The 22,265-nt window shown below is 33.8% G+C and overlaps 1 protein-coding gene across 1 annotated transcript; it reads right to left on the bottom strand.

The window, feature by feature from the left end:
- Positions 1 to 724: 724 nt before the first annotated feature.
- On the bottom strand, positions 725 to 1,479 carry LOC120164446 (auxin-responsive protein SAUR72-like). Its single transcript, XM_039174165.1, has one exon. It carries the CDS (start codon positions 1,339 to 1,341, stop codon positions 928 to 930), a length of 414 nt encoding a protein of 137 aa, XP_039030096.1. The 5' UTR covers positions 1,342 to 1,479; the 3' UTR covers positions 725 to 927.
- Positions 1,480 to 22,265: the final 20,786 nt, after the last annotated feature.

Here is a 22,265-nt window from a genome sequence, read left to right as displayed (position 1 = left end):
TCAGTTAAGGTGCGTTTCTATAAATTCATCGAGTAAAATAACATTTGAAAATATTACAACCAGTGAGTAATTAACAAATATATGAATGATGGATCAAAATAATAAAGATTGTAATTTTAGGGATTAAACAATACAACCAACAAGAAGTCAAGACAACCATTGCAAATATTTCACAATCTAAGCACTGCAATCGTAAATGAACCAAACTTTAATCATTCAAGACAAAATGTAAATATTTAAAGTAAGGCATTCAAAAGAAAATATTCCTAAAAGATAAGATAACAAATAAAATGGGACTAAAATGAAATAAAAATAAAAATAATAGCCAAATTATAATCCATCAATGACTAAAATATATAAGTTGAAGATATCGTACCTGAATCACACAAAAAATATGTCGACACTCATTTTCGCTCGGTCCTTTTTATTTATTTATTTTTATTTTTTTCTATTGTTATTTTTATTTAATTATTATTTAAGTTAATTTAAAAGTTTATAAAACTCAATAACTAATTTTATTTACCTTTTATATTTCCAGTTTCAAAGTTTCCCCTTCTCATTTTTCCTTGAAAACAAACAGAAAAATTGCTGCATTACAAAACCACCTAGCACATGAATGACAGCTGTCAGAATCGTAAGCTGTATCTGGCCTAAAGTTTACTTTCAGAATGAAGTTGTAAAAAGGCAACAGAAAATTAAACCAAAAATATAAAGGGAAATTCGATAAATACAATATTTTATAGGGAAAAAATGGAACAACAATTCCTCCATTTCTGTCCAGTCTTTACAGCTTACATCAAAGGACTATACAAAATAGAAAGAAAGAAGAAAAAAACTATTTTTCTTTTCCTTTTTTTCTTTCTTTAAGGCTTTAAGCTTCTATATTTACAGAACTAAAAACGACAGCGTGTTACCGTTTTCTTCCTCCTAGAAATCGAAAAAGCAGTAGTCCGAGAAAGTCCGGAAGAGATCTTCGAGGTCATGTGACTCAACCCCAAGTCTCAACGCTTCCATGACCCGTTCGAAAACCAGCACGTGACAGGGAATATGAAGCACCCCCTTCTGCTCATATCCATACTCCTGAGCCGACTTGTTTAGCAACCCAACGAAAACCGGGTGGTTCAGCAACTCCGCGCTAACGACGAACCGCTCCATCCCTTCTCCCACGTAAACCGGCACGTGGCCTTCGGGAACGGATAAGCGTCCAGGCTTCTTCGAGGAGGAGACGGCGACGCGGAATGATTCGGTTCGACGCGTGGGTGTGGAGGTGTCGGAACGGAGGAGTCTGTACTGGGAGGAAGTATCGGCAACGCGTGAGAGACGGCGGATGAGTTGTTTCATTTGGCGTTTTATGAAAAAGAAAAGATTCCTTGGAGTGTCACGGTGAATCTATTATTATCCGATATCGAGGTTGAAGAAGAAGAGGAGTAAAGAAAGGAAACGGAAGGAGAAGTTGGAGAGAGTAGGGAGGAAGGAGAGTGAGGGACGCATTATATAAAGGAGAGAAAAAGGAGAATTAAATAAAGAATAGTGATGCTATGCTGATTATGAGAGATAAGAGGGTACAAGTTGGAGTACTTGCCAGTTACAATTACCCACATTATTTTATTATCTCGTCTCATATATGTAATTATGTTAATTATTATTAAAACATGTTAATGTTACAAAAAATAAAACTAATTATAATAAAAATCCTTTTAAGATTTAAAACATAAGATATAAGAGTTTATATTGATTTCACGATCTATAAATGATATCCAATTAACTAGTAATATAAACATACGGATTTTTCAATAATGATTTAATTTATTTAATTAATTTATTTTTTGCAATACTTTTAATTAGGTTTCACAAGCACTATCTATCTCTTAAATACGGGGAAAAGCTGTCTTTTCCGTAGTCCGTGGCAGTACAGTTCCGTGATTTCCATTTAACTGCTTTTGTGTTTTGCCTACGTGTTAATTTCTTCTTATTATCAAAGAGCGTGAGAACACCGCCCAATAACATTTGACTCCTTTTAGAACGTGGATGCACGCTTCGTTTTGAGACTGTGGGTGGATGTCACTGTTTATACAGATAAAGACAGTGAAAAAGAAAGTGGTACCAATGTTTCCTTGTTTTTCATTCCAAACGACCGAATAATTAGGGATCTTGGCGGATGGGATAATTCACGTTACGTGATTATATGATATTGAAAACATAAACATTCTTATCAGAATATATAAAAATTATACTGATACGAACATTTATATGACTATCCTATAGAAGATGAATTATTATTAATATATACACAAGTCATATTAAATGTAATATTTAAAATACTATTATAACAAAGATAATTAAAAAATACATTAGCAAATGTCAACGAGTATTGACATAAATGGTTGGAATTTACGAATTTAAACTTGTAAAATTAAGTTCTAATTTTATTACTTTCACTCTTGATGAACAATCTATAAATTCATATTTAAATCTCAATTGAGTCTTAAGTTTAAGTATATTCGGACCCTAAAATAGAAAACCGCCCTAGACTAAACTTTTATTTATATATATATATAAAACTACATTGGCAAGTTGATCAACCCCACGAGGCCACGATTCTTTCACATTTGCGGCGATCTTTTTCATTGGGCAAATATAAAGATTTTAATTTTTTTTAATTTTTTTATAAATATTTTTAGACAAAATAAGTGAATAATCATTTAATTAAGATCCAGATTTTTTTATATTATTAATTTATTAATTTTATTAATTAAATCATTTTATTATTTAAATGATATTAATTAAATTATATATAATGCCATCAACATTTAATAAAATTATTGATGTGATAATTAAATGTAGTATTATAATTAGATTAGCATTTTGTGATAATTAAAATTGACACTAAGGGAAGCAATTTAATTTTATTTTATAAATTGAATCATTAAGTTAAATTCAATTAAATCACATTATTTAATCATTCGATTAGATTGTGATGTTAATATCTTTTTGTAGTGTCAATTTTGATTTTATAATTTTACTCCCTTATTACTTACCTATTATATCAATTTAATTTTAATTTAATAAATTATCATTTAATCAGATTGTGATTGACAAAAAATTGTAAAACCAAAATTGACACTAGGGGGCAGCAAACCCAAGATATACGAGTTTGGGAACTTCACATATTAAATTAGAGATGATAAACGGTCTCAATTTTGTGGATTTTGTACCGTATCTGTTTTAATTGTGGTGAATATAGATATAAATTTAGTGGATAATGGGCGGATGTGGATATAAAAAGTCATACCCGTTGTGGGTAATGAGTAGGTGATGAGTTTAAGACCTTGTCCGCTCCACATCCGCCATCCCCACATTTGCCCGCCACACTAATTACCCACCATATAAATTTTGGACCATTATGAATTTAGGTATAATTTTAGAGGTTATTCTATAAATCTTAAGATTTTATAGGATATGTCTTGTAATTTAACCAAATGTTATGACATAAACTTAATTGATCTTTGGTTTATTTTATTATGCTTCTTAATGGATGTGTTTGTTTTATATTTTGTTGTTTATGTAACTTGTGAGTTTGCTGACAGACGGGTATGGATGATTATATACGGGTAAAAGATGAGTAGTGGGTATCCAATTGAGTAGTAGGTATTGGAATAGATTTGAGAATGTACTCACGTGAGCGGATGTGGATTTAAAAATGTTACTTATCATAAATAATAGATAGATAACAGATACAAAAATATTAAGTATATATAGGGATTAAAAAAGAGATATCCACACCCGCCTCGTTTGCCACCCCTATATTGAATCATGTCCACCATAAAGATATAGTTCAAACGGCGGAGTAATAATGAACTATCATCAAACTTTGAATGAACTATAATTGCTATAATATTTATATTAGAAAAATTATTTAATACATAAGTTGTGTAAGTTAAGTTTATATAAGTATAAAGTATGTCTATTTCAGTATCACGTGTTCTATTTAAATTTAAGGTTAAAATTATATGATTTAGAATTAGAATTTGAGTTTTATAATTTAAAATTGTTGGTTTAAAATTTAAAATTTAAAGTTAATTTTTAAAATTTCATAATACTATATAAAATAATTTTATACATTTTACATATCAAATAACAACTATTATCCTATAATTATTGAAAATCAAAATCTAATAAAAAGGACCGTCAGTAATAGTAGGGGTGTTCAAAATTTTGGTTAACTGATTAAAACGACCGAATAGAAAATTCTTCGGTTAACCGGCCGGTTAATTTTAGGTTTGTTCGGTTAATGATTTTTTCAAAGTTCAATTAATTCGGTTTGAAATCGGTTAATTAACCAATTAGCCAAAAAATTTAAATATTTAATATATTATTTTTATATTAATAATTTTAGGAGTGTTTAAATTTTTATTTTAACAAAATTAACCGACTAAATTAACTAAAAATATTAAATATTTAATATATATTATTTAAATTTTAGTTAATTCGGTTAACCGACCGATGAATCGAATTTTGTTTGATATGATTAATTATTTTTGAAAAAAAAATAGGTTCTATTAACAATTAAAACGAAAAAAATCAATTAAAAAAAGTTGAAATTTCTATTCGGTTGTAATAAAGTAATGGTGTATGTATTGGACCATTTGTGTCTTTTGATTTTATTTGGATAGCCAATAAATAATAAAGTAACGGTTATTTTTTTATCTTCTTTTAGAAGGTTTTTTAAGGTAGTCTTCTCTTAAAAGGTAATGGCTACAGAGAGTGCTGCATTTGCAAAAGTGAAATGAAATAGACGGACGAATCAAATAATTTTTGTGGTAAATGAATTGTTATTATTCCTTGAGGATTCAAGTTCGAGCATCATATATATCAAGAGTGAATATTCAATATCAAAAGGTTAAAAATTATATTTGAACAGATACTATTTTATACATAGATTAAAAAAAAATATCAAATAGACGTATGGATTTATTTGAGCTCTTTATTTTTATGTCAAATCAACTTAGTGCGCAAAGATTTGCACAAATTCAGTAACCATAACTTTATGGGGTAACTTGTATCTTAATTTACCCAGTAATTAATATTAATAATGGAAATAATTCTTATTATAATTTAGAAAAAAATAGTTTTAAACTGAAAATTTCTTAGTGGGTCTGAATATTAATAATGGAAAGTAAATAATGGTGCTACAGCTTAAGTTGGCTTATTCTAAATGTGTATAACCCTACTTCTCTTATCGCAATATTTCAATGATGTGCTCATTTCTTCACATTAACTCCATGCACTCAATATTTCTATTTACGATTCATTTTTTTCCCTTAATCGATAAGAAAAACCAACACCTTTTCTCATTAACTGAATTTTGAAGTTTAACCTAGAGCGTATTTTAGTCGCCTACTGCAGCAGAATATAGCAATGATGTATGCGTATATGCGCATGTGTAGCAAGCAATGTGAACAGCTTTGATTAGGTCATTCTCAAGCAGTAATGATTTGGATAATCAAACACCTAAAAACCTTCTCTTTCTGTTATTCATCGTTACGGGCATTGATCAACGATCGCTTGCCATCTTCATCACGTCACGGCAACCCACAAAGCCACCAAAATTAGGGCAAAACGTTCCAACGTCATGCTTCTATCAATAAATTTCCCCAAACCCCCTAGACCCGGCCTATACGTTTCGACTAAGTCTAGTGGATCACATTATGATTATTAAAGACATTTTTCGCAACCGTTATTCTATCAATATAAAATCACATTATAAATAACATGAAATTATAAACAAATTATACTATCAAAATCCAACTCGTAAATATAGTACAAATAAATAATAATTTAATTTAAAACATGTCTTCAAATTCAAAATCACAATAAACCGAGCAGTATTAGCAAAAGAGTTATCATTATAAAATCTGATATTTTAAAATAAGGTCCATGTCACCAAAATAAAGTCAACTTGCCAGATAAAAACATTACAATCTGATTTACTTCAAGAGATATGTTGATCCTCCAAGTGCTCGAACCCAGGTATCTAACCAACAGTATCTGAAAGGGGAAAACATTTTCAAAAGGTGAGCTAGGCTCAGTGTGTCCCAACATTTCCATAAAATCACAATAGGTACAAATCATAGTCCAGTAATCTCACAAATTCGTAAAAGAGTTTAACTTTTTGAAAATCATAGTTTAAACCCTTTTCTGGTACACCATCAGTAGTTCCCAAAATTATTTTCCATATAGCTTACTTTATGCACATAGCAAAAAGAAAGCCGACTTAAGGATAGGCTCTGAAGCTTGTATCCTTAAGCCCAAGTCAATAAGTCCATATAGCTTACCCTAAGCACACAGCAAAGGAAAGCCGACCTAATGAAACATCTTGGGGCCCTCAAGAGTCACATTAGGCCCAGTTAGCTTGATCAGAGCTATTCCATCGTATTTCAATTCCAAAATTCAATTGCACCGTGACATAAATTCCATAAATCCAAAAACATGGTAATCATATACCATTTCAAAACAAAAATTAGATAGCAGCCATATTCCATAAATTGTCACATTAAATTGGTGCATCCATAAAACAATAGCCAATGAATTCGGTGTACCACATATTAAAACCAATAAAACAGTTCAATAATAAGTAGGGAACACACCTTGACAATAGGTTCAAATAGCAAATTTACTGATTGCTGGTTTCACCACGCTCTGCTATAATTTTCGAACGGGTGAATACTGGCACACGTGGTTTAACTGATCTAGAAGAGCGGGGTCGAGCTGTCGAACGATCCGGAGAGTCTCTTGTACCTTCAAACAATAATAATCTATCAGTCCCAAATCCTATTTAATTGTTCAAAGCTAGTCTTCTTAAGTATATAAGCATTTTTCGAGTTTGACTATCAATTTGGAGTATTTCGAGTCTGAATTTGGCCAAACGGATTGCGGAAACGGAATCAGGACGTCGAAAAATATAAAGTATGACTTTTCGGAAATTCAGATTCTTGGTCAAAGTCAACCACTTTGACCGTCGATTTGGAGACCTTCGGGTTTGAATTTGGCAAAACGGACTGCGGAAATGGATTTGGCACGTCGAAAACTATCAGGATAGGTATACTCGGAAAAGATTTACGGTCGTTTAAGGGTCGGTCAAAGCCATTTAAAGTTTTGGTCAAAGAAAGTCAACGGTCAACGGTCAACGATCAGCGGTCAACGGTCAACGGTCGGGTCGGGTCAACGGTCGGGTCGGGTCAGACCGGTCAAACCGGTTCGAACCGGTCAAACCGGTTCGAACCGGTTGAAAACCGGTTAAACCGGTTTCCAGCAGCCACTCGCCCTACGGCGGCGCGTGTGGCGCGTGAGGCGTCCTCCGGGGCCCTAAAAATCCCGGAAAAATTTCTAAAAATTGTTTTGAGCGATTTCAAGATACTTACAACGATCGGTTCAAATTTTTGAACGGCGGAGAGCTCGATTTCAAATCGGCCGAATCTTTGACTGCACCACCTCCTCACGCGCCGTCGTCTACGGCGGACAAGGTTGACACCGGTGAACTCGGAACGGCACAAGGAACACGATGGTGCGGGAGGTGTCGTAAACGGAGCAACGATCAGCGGTGAATTTAAGATTTCCTCGGCGATTGAGCTAACAAAACCGTCGCTACTTTGACTGGAAATTCCCGACGTTTGGCCGCGTTTCGCTTCAATTAATTTGAAGGGTTTGTTCCTCGCTCGATGATGAACACAACGGTGGTTTCAAAACAACGATCGGAATTCGGACGGCGTCTGAATCGAGTTTGGAAGTTGTGTGCGTGAGGAAGGATTTGTGAAATTGATTTCTGTTTTTCAAAACAGAAATCACGCATATAACAATTGCCTGCCGACACTCCAAGGTTAAATTCAGGGCTTGGTCCCTGAATTTTCTTTAACTTTAAAACAAGCTCCAAGTTTTAAAATCTTTCAATTCAGTCCCAATTTTCGCCAAATTTTCACAATTAAACCCTCTAATTTCAATTAAATATTATTTTGAAAATCGGGTTGTTACAATTCTCCCCCTCTACAAGAAATTTCGTCCTCGAAATTTACCTTATGAAAATAGATGAGGAAATTGAGCCTCCATTGACTCCAATGTCTCCCAAGTAGCTTCTGAGGGACCTCGATTACTCCACTGAACCTTGACCATTGGAATACGCCTATTCCGAAGAACTCGTTCATCTCTCTCTAAGATCTGAATGGGCTCTTCCTCATATGACAAATCAGGTCTCAGGTCTACATCCTCAACCTGAATGATGTGATCTGGATCTGGATGATATCGCCTCAACATTGATACATGAAAGACATCATGAATACGACTGAGCTCAAAAGGCAACTCAAGCTGATATGCAACAGGTCCTACCCTTTTCAAGATACGAAATGGTCCAATAAATCTTGGACTCAATTTACCCTTACGCCCGAATCTCAATATTTTCTTCCAGGGTGAAACTTTTAAAAAGACCTGATCTCCAACCTCAAACTGTATATCCTTCCTCCTTTGATCTGCATAAGATTTCTGCCTATCAAATGCCTCTTTCAGACGGTCACGGATTAATCTGACTGTGTCCTCCGTCTCACGCACTAACTCAGGTCCCAACATTTTTCTATCACGCAAATCAGTCCAACAGATCGGAGTGCGACATTTACGCCCATAGAGTGCTTCATAGGGTGCCATACGAATGCTAGTCTGATAACTGTTATTGTAAGCAAATTCAGCCAAAGGCAAAAATTTCTCCCAGCTACCATGAAAATCGATTACGCAACCCCGCAACATATCCTCAAGTATCTGAATCACTCTCTCAGATTGACCATCAGTTGTGGGTGAAAGGATGTTCTATAATCCAATCTTGTTCCCAAAGCCGTATGTAGCGCCTTCCAAAATCTCGAAGTAAATCTCGGATCTCGATCAAAAATAATAGACAATGGAACACCATGCAATCTGACAATCTCTGAAATATACAATCTTGCCAGCTTGTCCAAAGTATAATTTACTCGCACATGAATGAAGTGAGCTGACTTTGTAAGTCTGTCAACAATCACCCAAACTGAATCTTTTTTCGAAGGAGTCATAGGCAAGCTAGTAACAAAATCCATAGTAATACGCTCCCATTTCCATTCAGGCATCTTAATAGGCTGTAACAAACCTGATGGATGTTGATGTTCTGCCTTAACTTGTTGACAAGTCAAACACCTCGCTACAAAATTTGAGATGTCCTTCTTCATGCCGATCCAATGATACCTCTCTCTCAAATTCCGATACATCTTATCTTCACCGGGGTGCATAGCATATGGACTACTATGAGCCTCAATAAGGATAGTCTGTCTCAACTCAGCATCATTAGGCACACAATACCGACCTTTGAAGCATAGAACTTCATCCCGGTCAAGGGCGTAATCTGAGCTTGTCCCCTGCTCTACTTGCTCAAAGATGGGAAGCAAGGAGCTATCAAAGGGCTGCTTAGCCTTGATCTCATCAACCAAGGTCGGCTTAACTTGCAATTCTGCTACCAAAGTGCCATCGTCATATAAATTCATCTTGGCCATTAAAGACCTCAACTCCGATACCGTCTTTCGACTCAAAGCATCTGCTACAATGTTAGCTTTACCAGGGTGGTAATCAATCACAGAATCATAATCCTTTAGAAGCTCTAACCAGCGACGCTGTCTCAAATTAAGTTCCTTCTGGGTCAGAAGATACTTTAAGCTCTTATGATCCGTGAAAATGTAACACTTCTCTCCATAAAGATAGTGTCTCCAAATCTTCAAGGCAAAAATTACTGCTGCCAACTCTAAATCGTGAGTAGGATAGTTACTCTCATGTGGCCGCAGCTGACGGGATGCATAAGCCACCACCTTACTTTCCTGCATTAAAACAACTAAGTCCTGAATGTGAAGCATCACTATACACTGTAAAATCCTTCCCGGACTCTGGTTGAATCAACACCAGTGCTTGAGTCAAAACCGTCTTTAATTTCTCAAAGCTCTCCTGTTATGCCTCGCCCCAGTCAAACGGTACATTCTTCCTTAACAACTTTGTCAAAGGAGAAGCAATGATCGAGAAGCCCTCAACAAAACGTCGATAATAACCAGCCAAGCCCAAGAAACTACGGATCTCAGATACGTTCTTAGATCGTTTCCAATTCATAATAGCCTTTATCTTGCTGGGATTGACCTGAACATCTCGCGCATAAATAATATGCCCCAGAAACGACACTTCTTGAAGCCAAAACTCACACTTGCTTAGTTTGGCATATAGACGATGCTCTCTCAAAGTCCGCAGAATGATCTTCAAATGCTCGGCATACTCTACCTCAGTACGAGAATAGATCAGAATATCGTCAATGAAGACCACCACAAATTGATCCAAATATGGTCGGAACACCCGATTCATCAAATCCATGAAAGCTGCAGGAGTGTTCGTCAAACCAAAAGGCATTACTAAAAATTCATAATGACCATATCTAGTGCGAATGGCCATTTTTGCAACATCAAATCCTTCAACTTTCAATTGATAATACCCCGAACGAAGATCAATCTTAGAGAATACAGTAGCTCCTCGCAATTGATCAAATAAGTCATCAATCATGGGTAGTGGGTATTTATTCTTGATCGTCATCTTGTTCAATTTCCGATAGTCAATACATAATCTTAGCGACCTATCCTTCTTTTTCACGAACAGAACTGGAGCTCCCCATGGTAAAGTACTATGTCAGATAAATCCTCGATCGAATAATTCTTGCAATTGGACTTTCAACTCCTTAAGTTCCTTTGGAGCCATACGATAAGGTGCCATAGAAATAGGTGAAGATCCCGGATAAGTCTCAATCTCGAACTCTACCTCTCTATCAGGAGGTAACCCAGGCAACTCCTCCGGAAAAACATCAGGAAACTCGCTAACTGTACGAATCTCCTCGATCGTGGACAATGCACCTTTGGTGTTTAAAATACAAGCAATGAATGTCTCATATCCCTTCCGGATCATATGATCAATTTCCATCGCTGAAACTATATTGGAGAGATAACCACGCCGTTCACCAATTAACACAACAGTCCGACCATCCGAAGTCTTCAGAGTAGCCCGCTTGTATTCGCAATCCAGCTTTACCTTGTGTTTATTCAACCAATCTATTCCAAGAATTAGATCAAACTCCTCTAAAGGAAGCTCCATAAGATCAGCGAGAAAAATTTCCCCCTGAACCTCGAGAGGACAACGCCGGAATACTTTATTCACTAATACCGCTTGTCCTACTGGACTTGTAACTGTAACAGTATTTTCAGTGTTCTCAATCGAAATCTAAAGGTTTCGAGATACCAAGCTCGATACATAGGAGTGAGTTGAGCCATTGTCCAGTAATGCAAAGTATGAGATATAATAAATAGTAAATGTACATTCAATAACCTCAGGTTCATCTCTGTCATCCCGACGTCTAGTGGCATAAACTAAAGCTGACTGTCTAGCCTCAGAAGCTGTTGGCCCTCAATTTTGCTGAGGTCGGGCTCTACTGTCTATCCTGGACGCTGATCCTCGAGTCTTTCCTTGACTACGATCTCTAATTGTGGTCTGTACTGTAATCTGAGAACGCACAGGAGTCTGAGTAGCGGTCTACTCAAACGAAGCTAGCTGAGGACAATCCCTCTGATAATGACCACTAGATCCACACTGATAGCAAAGACTCATCTTCTTACGACACTCTCCTGTGTGTTGTTTACCACAATACTCACAAAGGAGTCCATGATAATACGACGAGGAACCGTCTCGACTGCTAACTAACGGTGAGGATGCTGCAGGCCTAAAACGTGTATTGCTTCTCTGAGGTGCCAAAATATGAGTCCTCTTCCCGGACTGTGCTGATGAATCAATATTAGTCGCTCCTATGATCGATGTAGTCATGCCGATACCTACGGCAGAAGGCAGATTCGTTGGGGTCGTAGGAGCATGATCACCTAACGAAGGTGGGGGATCTATTAGTATCCCATCGATCGGGTCTGTAAATCTAGCCACTCGACCTCGTCCACGGCTAGTTTGACGACCACGTCTAGCACTAATTTTGATGGATCTCAAGTTTACTCTAGAAGATGAAACTTAGGGTTAGATAAGCACTTGGAGTCTCAAACACAGTTAAAATTCTTAATAATTTTGTGACATGGCCTTAGTAACCTGTTTTGTAAAATATTTCAAAACCGTATTTTTAATGTGGACTTATACACAGTCCAAGGGTTAAAAACCAAAAGCTCTGATACCAATAAATGTAACCCCCTAGACCCGGCCTATGCGTTTTGACTAAGTCTAGTGGATCACATTATGATTATTAAAGACATTTTTCGCAACCGTTATTCCATCAATATAAAATCACATTATAAATAACATGAAATTATAAACAAATTATACTATCAAAATCCAACTCGTAAATATAGTACAAATAAATAATAATTTAATTTAAAACATGTCTTCAAATTCAAAATCACAATAAACCGAGCAGTATTAGCAAAAGAGTTATCATTATAAAATCTGATATTTTAAAATAAGGTCCATGTCACCAAAATAAAGTCAACTTGCCAGATAAAAACATTACAATCTGATTTACTTCAAGAGATATGTTGATCCTCCAAGTGCTCGAACCCATGTATCTAACCAACAGTATCTGAAAGGGGAAAACATTTTCAAAAGGTGAGCTAGGCTCAGTGTGTCTCAACATTTCCATAAAATCACAATAGGTACAAATCATAGTCCAGTAATCTCACAAATTCGTAAAAGAGTTTAACTTTTTGAAAATCATAGTTTAAACCCTTTTCTGGTACACCATCAGTAGTTCCCAAAATTATTTTCCATATAGCTTACTTTATGCACATAGCAAAAAGAAAGCCGACTTAAGGATAGGCTCTGAAGCTTGTATCCTTAAGCCCAAGTCAATAAGTCCATATAGCTTACCCTAAGCACACAGCAAAGGAAAGCCGACCTAATGAAACATCTTGGGGCCCTCAAGAGTCACATTAGGCCCAGTTAGCTTGATCAGAGCTATTCCATCGTATTTCAATTCCAAAATTCAATTGCACCGTGACATAAATTCCATAAATCCAAAAACATCGTAATCATATACCATTTCAAAACAAAAATTAGATAGCAGCCATATTCCATAAATTGTCACATTAAATTGGTGCATCCATAAAACAATAGCCAATGAATTCGGTGTACCACATATTAAAACCAATAAAACAGTTCAATAATAAGTAGGGAACACACCTTGACAATAGGTTCAAATAGCAAATTTACTGATTGCTGGTTTCACCACGCTCTGCTACAATTTTTGAACGGGTGAATACTGGCACACGTGGTTTAACTGATCTAGAAGAGCGGGGTCGAGCTGTCGAACGATCCGGAGAGTCTCTTGTACCTTCAAACAATAATAATCTATCAGTCTCAAATCCTATTTAATTGTTCAAAGCTAGTCTTCTTAAGTATATAAGCATTTTTCGAGTTTGACTATCAATTTGGGGTATTTCGAGTCTGAATTTGGCCAAACGGATTGCGGAAACGGAATCAGGACGTCGAAAAATATAAAGTATGACTTTTCGGAAATTTAGATTCTTGGTCAAAGTCAAAGTCAACCACTTTGATCGTCGATTTGGAGACCTTCGGGTTTGAATTTGGTGAAACGGACTGCGGAAATGGATTTGGCACGTCGAAAACTATCAGGATAGGTATACTCGGAAAAGATTTACGGTCGTTTAAGGGTCGGTCAAAGCCATTTAAAGTTTTGGTCAAAGAAAGTCAACGGTCAACGGTCAACGGTCAACGGTCAGCGGTCAACGGTCGGGTCGGGTCAACGGTCGGGTCGGGTCAGGTCAACGGTCGGGTCGGGTCAGACCGGTCAAACCGGTTCGAACCGGTTGAAACCGGTCTAACCGGTCAGAACTGGTTGAAAACCGGTTAAACCGGTTTCCAGCAGCCACTCGCCCTGCGGCGGCGCGTGTGGCGCGTGAGGCGTCCTCCGGGGCCCTAAAAATCTCGGAAAATTTTCTAAAAATTATTTTGAGCGATTTCAAGATACTTACAACGATCGGTTCAAATTTTTGAACGGCGGAGAGCTCGATTTCAAATCGGTCGAATCTTTGACTGCACCACCTCCTCACGCGCCGCCGTCTACGGCGGACAAGGTTGACACCGGTGAACTCGGAACGGCACAAGGAACACGATGGTGCAGGAGGTGTCGTAAACGGAGCAACGATCAGCAGTGAATTTAAGATTTCCTCGGCGATTGAGCTAACAAAACCGTCGCTACTTTGACTGGAAATTCCCGACGTTTGGCCGCGTTTCGCTTCAATTAATTTGAAGGGTTTGTTCCTCGCTCGATGATGAACACAACGGTGGTTTCAAAACAACGGTCGGAATTCGGACGGCGTCTGAATCGAGTTTGGAAGTTGTGTGCGTGAGGAAGGATTTGTGAAATTGATTTCTGTTTTTCAAAACAGAAATCACGCATATAACAATTGCCTGCCGACACTCTAAGGTTAAATTCAGAGCTTGGTCCCTGAATTTTCTTTAACTTTAAAACAAGCTCCAAGTTTTAAAATCTTTCAATTCAGTCTCAATTTTCGCCAAATTTTCACAATTAAACCCTCTAATTTCAATTAAATATTATTTTGAAAATCGGGTTGTTACACCCATACAAAGATATCTAAAAAAACCATGACAATATATATTAAATATATCTTAACGAAATGATTCATTTATCGAACAAACATAACGTTGAAGTTAAAAAATTATGATCATATCATATATACACCTATGTGTTTGGATCATTGCTTATTTTTGCTTGATAAATGCAAATATGTTTAGCGTATATGATGAGACCATCGTACTTTAAAAATTCCTGCTTTCATGTAAGATAAACAACAATTTCTTTCGTTAGGCAGCAGATGTATATTTTTATTAATAATCACTTGGATTATAATGGGAAAAGACAAGCAGCAATGCCGCCAACGAGAAATACTATGTTAGATAATGATTCACAGAATATATAAATATTTATTATAAGAATTTCAAATTAAAAATCACTGTCAAATGTTTGGGCTTTGAATTCAATATTATGTATACAGAAATTAATCATTTGTGAAAGTTTGAAAGTGGTTACCTAATCATGCATTGTTGCAAGTTTTCTACACATTCACACAGCACATTATTACATGCTAAGAAAATAATAAACAATTGTTTTGTAAGATTAAGAAAAGGAAAATCTAGAATCTTTACATCTATTTTACAACATATAATTCTAATATCTATCTACACAATTTGAGACTCCATAAATAGGGATGGGGATGAGCATGGGTCGGGTCGGATTTTCGGTCCACTCGACTTAACCCAAAAATTATAAATCCTCCACCCAATCTGAACCCGACCCGAAAAGTATACATCTTCCACCCGACCTGCCTAATTCGAGTTTTTGAAATAAAATCTGAACCCGACTCGAAATAATATAGTTATTAAAAAAATATTATTTTTATTCAACAAAAATAGGGATTTAATTGAAAGAAAATAATATATAGAGGGTACTATTACAATTATCCATAAATATATAATGTAAAATTACAACTTTTTTTATTGGATTCGGGTCTCATGTCCATCCCTATGCATGAATCATTAGGAATGAACTGAAGAAGAACAGATAGAGGTAATCACTCCTTAAAAAAATTTAAATTATCATACGATTTAAATATTTTTTATAATTTTATTGATAATTTATTTTAATCCCAAAAATTTTAGAGGTTTATCTCTCTCAAATTTTAAAAATTTACTCCCTAATATAATATAAGTTTTTACTCCCTAATATAATTTTATACGATTTAAATAATATATATTAAATATTAAATATTTAATATATATTATTTAAAATTTTAGTTAATTCGGTTAACCGACCAATGAACCGAATTTTGTTTGATATGATTAATTATTTTTGAAAAAAAAATCAGATCGATTAACGATTAAAATGAAAAAAAAAGTTCAATTAAAAAAAGTTGAAATTTCTATTCGGTTGTAATAAAGTAATGGTGTATGTATTGGACCATTTGTGTCTTTTGATTTTATTTGGATAGCCAATAAATAATAGAGTAACGGTTTTTTTTTTTTTTCTTTTAGAAGGTTTTTTAAGGTAGTCTTCTCTTAAAAGGTAATGGCTACACTGAGTGCTGCATTTGCAAAAGTGAAATGAAATATATAGACGGACGAATCAAATAATTTTTATGGTAAATGAATTGTTGTTATTTCTTTAGGATATGAGTTCGAGCATCATATATATCAATAGTATGAGCATTCAATATCAAAAGATTAAAAATTATATTTAAATAGATATTATCTTATATATATATATATATATATAAGATTAAAAAAAAGAAGAAATGAAATAGACGTATGGATTTATTTATGAGCTCTTTATTTTTATGTCAAATCAACTTAGTGCACAAAGATTTGCACAAATTCAGTAACCATAACTTTATGCGGTAACTTATATCTTAATTTACCCAGTAATTAATATTAATAATGGAAATAATTCTTATTATAATTTAGAAAAAAATAGTTTTAAACTGAAAGTTTCTTAGTGGGTCTGAATATTAATAACGGAAATTAAATAATGGTTCTACCAGGGTTTCAAATCGCAGTCGCGGTCTCGTTTTCGGTTATTTCGGATTTATCGTGATTGCGGCCGTCGCGGACGCTATTGCGGTCGTCGCGGGTAATTCGGACGGCGACGAAACCGCTATATCGCGGCCGAAATCGTGGTCGCGGACCGTTTTTTAAAACCCTGGGTGCTACAGCTTAAGTTGGCGTATTCCAAATGTGTAAAACCCTACTTCTCTTATCGCAATATTTCAATGATGTGCTCATTTCTTCACATTAACTCCATGCTCTCAATATTTCTATGTACGATTCAATTTTTCCCTTAATCGATAAGAAAAACCAACACCTTTTCTCATTAACTGAATTTTGAAGTTTAACCTAGAGCGTATTTTAGTCGCCTACTGCAGCAGAATATAGCAATGATGCATGCGTATATGCGCATGTGTAGCAAGCAATGTGAACAGCTTTGATTAGGTCATTCTCAAGCAGTAATGATTTGGATAATCAAACACCTAAAAACCATCTCTTTCTGTTATTCATCGTTACGGGCATTGATCAATGATCGCTTGCCATCTTCATCACGTCACGGCAACCCACAAAGCCATACAAAGGTATCTAAAAAAACCGTGACAATATATTTTATAAAGGTTCTGTTTACAGTAAGTATTAAGTAACCAACGGAGATTACTTAAGGGAGAGAATAGCTAGGATAATATTATGCGGTGGAAAGTTTACAACTAGTGTGTAGTAAGATTAAGAATTTGTGTCTATTGTACTGAGAATATAGATGCCTATATATATTGTGTTTACATTTTATTATGTTATAACCGGCTAAAGTTACGAGATAATGTTGTGGGAAAAATAAATTCACGAGACAATACGTTCCAACAATTAATTACTGGGATGGGGTGTTTACTACAGTTATAACGTAGGTCGTCAGGTGATCCGAGCGACCAAGGAGGTCGCCATGCCGTCCCTGCATCCCACAATGGAAGGTCACCAAGCACGCTGTCTAATTCAAACTATCAAAGGTTTGAAAACCCAGCTCAGCAATTTAGCCGAGAAAGGATAAAGAAGTTTCACCCAACAAACAATGGAAAAGGTACAGAGGAAAGGTGTGTAGAAATGATGAATTTACCATGAGAGTGAATTATTAACTCAACACTCCATGTGCTCGCATAAATGGGGGCAGACTGCCATATATTCAATTGTCTCCTTACTTTCTTTTTTCTTCTTTATATAACAGCGTTCAATCACCAGGAAGAGATTAAAGAAAAAAGTTTGAATTAGACAGCGTGCATGGCGACCTTCCATTGTGGGACGCAGGGACGGCATGGCGACATCCTTGGTCGCTCGGATTACCTGGCGACCTACGTTTGAACTGTAGTAAACACCCCATCTCAGCAATTAATTATTGGAACGTATTATCTCGTGAATTTATTTTTCCCACAACATTATCTCGTTAGTTTAGCCGTTATAACCGGATCCAAAATCTTTTATATTAGCATTTCAAGAAACTATTTTACGTTTGTATAATTTTTGATATGTTAATTATTTTTATTATTCATATCAGCCACAACCTAGCAATATAAGAGAAATAAAATTCTTTTAAGTATTTCAATGAATATTATTATCAAGTTTAGGATTATGTTAGTATTATCATTTAATCAAATGTTAATTTAGTTAGAAAATTATTTAAATAAATAGCATTTTTATTTTTGAAAGTAATGTTTTGTATGATTTTATTAATTAAATGCATGTAAAATTAGACAATCGATAGAGGCTTTATTAAAAAACTTCCTTAAGCTTAATTGGAGGAAAAAGATTGCAGTTAATCGACGTCAAAAACTCAAAAAACAGAACCCATATTCACCAAAAAAAAACACTTTGGTGGACACATCACAGCCAAAGAATCTCCACTAGCACATCATATTAATAACTACCATTTTTATCATTTTATATAATATTTAAATAAAAAAATTACTTATATAATGCTCAAATCTATGTTCAATATGATTTTTATATATGTAATTTTTTATCAGTAGATCAATAAATATTTTTAAATATTTTTAAAAAATAGTTTTTACGTAAAAATATTCAATCACAACATACATACAAAAAGTCTAATAGATGTTAATAATTTTTATCAACAGAGGAAACTTCAATTATTTAGGTTTCTAATTGTGATTAATTGAGTGTATTAAGAATTTTGAGTTGAATAACAATGACATCATCAACAGACTTTCTTGTTTGGAATTCAGACATAAGAATATACTAACGAAAGCAATAGAATGTGAATGATATGAAGGGAAAAAATCAATCAGCAATTAATTAGTTTAAGATAAGGTATCAAATTCAATAAATATGATTAGATGTTTAAATTCTGACATTATAAATAAAATAATTTGAGTTTGAAAGATCATCATTACAATAAATTTTTATATACAAATTGATCGTAAAATTATCAAATATCAATAATTGAAAAAATTAAAATTAAGAAAAATATACTTTAGCATAGAATAATAAAACATTCATTCACACAATAGTTGTGTTACCTTAATAGAAACTAACCAACTGCTAGTATTTATTTGATTTGGGAAGCCATTTACCTGTTAAATAATGATTCACAGAATATATAAATATTTATTATAAGAATTTCAAATTAAAAATCATTTTCAAATGTTTGAACTTTGAATTCAAGATTATGTATACAGAAATTAATCATTTGTGAAAGTTTGAAAGTGGTTACCTAATCATGCATTGTTGCAAGTTTTCCACACATTCACACAGCACATTATTACATGCTAAGAAAATAATAAACAATTTTTTTGTAAGATTAAGAAAAGGAAAATCTAGAATCTTTACATCGATTTTACAACATATAATTCTAATATCTATCTACACAATTTGAAAGTCCATGAATAGGGATAGGGATGGGGATCGGCATGGGTCGGGTCGGATTTTCGGTCCACCCGACTTAACCCAAAAATTATAAATCCTCCACTCAATTTGAACCCGACCCGACCTAATCCAATTTTTTGAGATAAAATCTTAACCCAACTCGAAATAATATATTTATTAAAAAAATATTATTTTTATTCAATAAAAATAGGGATTTAATTGAAAGAAAATAATATATAGAGGGTACTATTACAATTATCTCTAAATATATAAGATAAAATTACAATTTTTTTAGATCGGATTCGAGTCCCACGTCCATCCCTATGCATGAATCATTAGGAATGAACTAAAGAAGAACGGAAGGAGTTAATCGCTCCTTAATTTTTTTTAAATTATCATATGTTTTAAATATTTTTTTTATAATTTTATTGATAATTTATTTTATTCCCAAAAAAATTAGAAGTTTATCTCCCTCGAATTTTAAAATTTTATTCCCTAATATAATATAAGTTTTTACGCCAGTTCCTGAAAAATCATCGTACTCAAATCTTCTTATTTTCAGGATTTCACAAACCTCTATTAATTATAAGTTGTTGCAGTTAGGATATTATCTTAATTATCACTAATTTAAAAATAAATTAAAAATAACGCATTTATGAATAGAAAAGCAGTTTTTGGGTATTATTTTATGTATCAAATCTTGCCAAATTTTTTTGGATAAGTAAGATTTTATTATCCAATAAAAAAGTTAAACAAATAACAATCATCCCAAGAGGGAGTAACAACCCCTATTTACAACAAAGAATAGGTTAGTCAAGACCCCAAAGGCTACAAAGATTAGAATTTGCATGATCAATTCTATTAATATCTTTATCACTAAGCTGAATACGAACAAATTCCTTGACAGACTTGAGAATTTGATCTGTTGTTCTAGATTCACCTTTGAAAATTCTGTTGTTTCTTTCCTCCCAAATCTTGCCAAATTTTAATGGGTTATGGTGATTACAATTACTTTTGCTTGTCCAATTGATAAACAAAGGCTCAGCCTCTTAATTAATTAGTGGAATTGTGCACCAAGAGTTGTCCTTCTTTTGGTGTGCACTTTTATAGTCAGAAGGCATTATATCCTCTAGTGTTTTTATAATTGTAACGAAATTCCAATAGTCAATTATCTACAAGGATATCTGAAAGGTTATCAACTAATTTTAATTGTTTGGTAGTAATAATTTTTTTGAAGGATGTTTGGTAGTAATAATTGTTTGTTTTCAAAGGGTGGCCTTTGGATTCTTATGAGAATTCAAAGGGCGAAAGGCTATCATTTTTCTTAAAAAAAAAGGAAATTGAAAAACTTGATTGCTTGTTCCAGTTGAAGGAATGACGTTTGGTTAGGCGCTTGAAAGCAACAGGACCTATTTTCTTCCTTGCAATACGATGTTCACATGCATGGATAGACTAAGGGGTTGTTGGGACGTGACATTATCTGCAAATTTCAAATTTCTTTATATTTTAAATTTTTTATTTATATTTTTTATTGATTATCTAATTTCGCATATTCTAAAAAATTTATAACTTCACACCACTTAATTTTTTTAATATAACTTCTTAAGTTTGTACCCCTAACATAAATTCCGACGTCTGTCCCTGTTCACGTGTCTAGTTATAGAGTTTCACCAACTCCACTAATTTAATTATGATTATTTCCCCCTTCTTCTCATTCAATTATTTTTCAATGATCCAAATAATATTCACAGATGATAGTTTTTCATAAGTCGAGCCTTATATTTGTTCTTTTATCTTTATCAAATTATTATTTCTATGTCGATTTGCTTTTTAATGTTCTAATGCTATGTTTAATGCAACACTTCAAATGATTCTTAATTTACTAACAACCAGTTGATCTCGTAGAATGAGACATTAGATCCAAGTAAAGTCAAAGATTCAAATTCTGATGATTGTGAATAAAGTAAACCTCTGCAGTACATGATCCAAATTAATCGATCAATAGATCAGATACCGAAGTTTATATAAGAAAATTTCTTAATTTTATATGAAATGTTTGTAATATTTTTTTACCAAAGTCTAACTATGACACATGAAATTAAGATTTTAAATATTTTATCAATAAATTATATGATTGTTAATAAATGTCTATAATAATTAATTTTTTAATGAAAACGTCATCTTATTTTTTATATGTTGGATAATTTTTTAGAGTTTTTGATAATTTTCAATCCAAACTAAATTATTAGATAGCAATATAAGATGATGAAGTGGTGATGCAAAAAAAAAATCCATCAAATTTAAGGTGTTGGAAAATATTATAATAATTAAAGAATAAAATATTATTTTGAACTGTGTCCACCATTTTTTTTGGTGTAATCATAAAATAATTTTATTTGAGATTATGATGTAGACGATTCACCATTTTTGATTTAAACATAGAATTATAGTAAATAGTTTTAACGAGTAGAAGAAGATTACACTTGGTGGAAGGAAAGATAGGAGAGAGAAAGAGAGAATTACCGGATTCTTTTTCCAGCTTTGCTAGAAGCTTTACGTACATATTTAGGTTCATGATAATTATATATAGGTTGGCAATATACATGTATACATATATATGATTATCAGTCTATCATATAGTATATTTAATTTTGATAAAATACGTGGACTTGCAAGTTATAATGTCAAGAGATTGTGTTCGATGAAGATATGAAATTTTGAAGACTTTAAAAAAT

The sequence above is a fragment of the Hibiscus syriacus genome, unplaced genomic scaffold (assembly GCF_006381635.1).
Source record: "Hibiscus syriacus cultivar Baekdansim isolate YM2019G1 unplaced genomic scaffold, ASM638163v2 tig00111539_pilon, whole genome shotgun sequence".
Lineage (NCBI taxonomy): Eukaryota > Viridiplantae > Streptophyta > Magnoliopsida > Malvales > Malvaceae > Hibiscus > Hibiscus syriacus.
Note: the sequence above shows the minus strand (reverse complement) of the source record. Positions and strands in the feature narration are given on the sequence as shown.

What these genes read in the sequence shown, in the direction of transcription:
- LOC120164446 (XM_039174165.1), bottom strand. Translation starts at nt 1,341, where the DNA reads ATGAAACAACTCATCCGCCGTCTCTCACGCGTTGCCGATACTTCCTCC.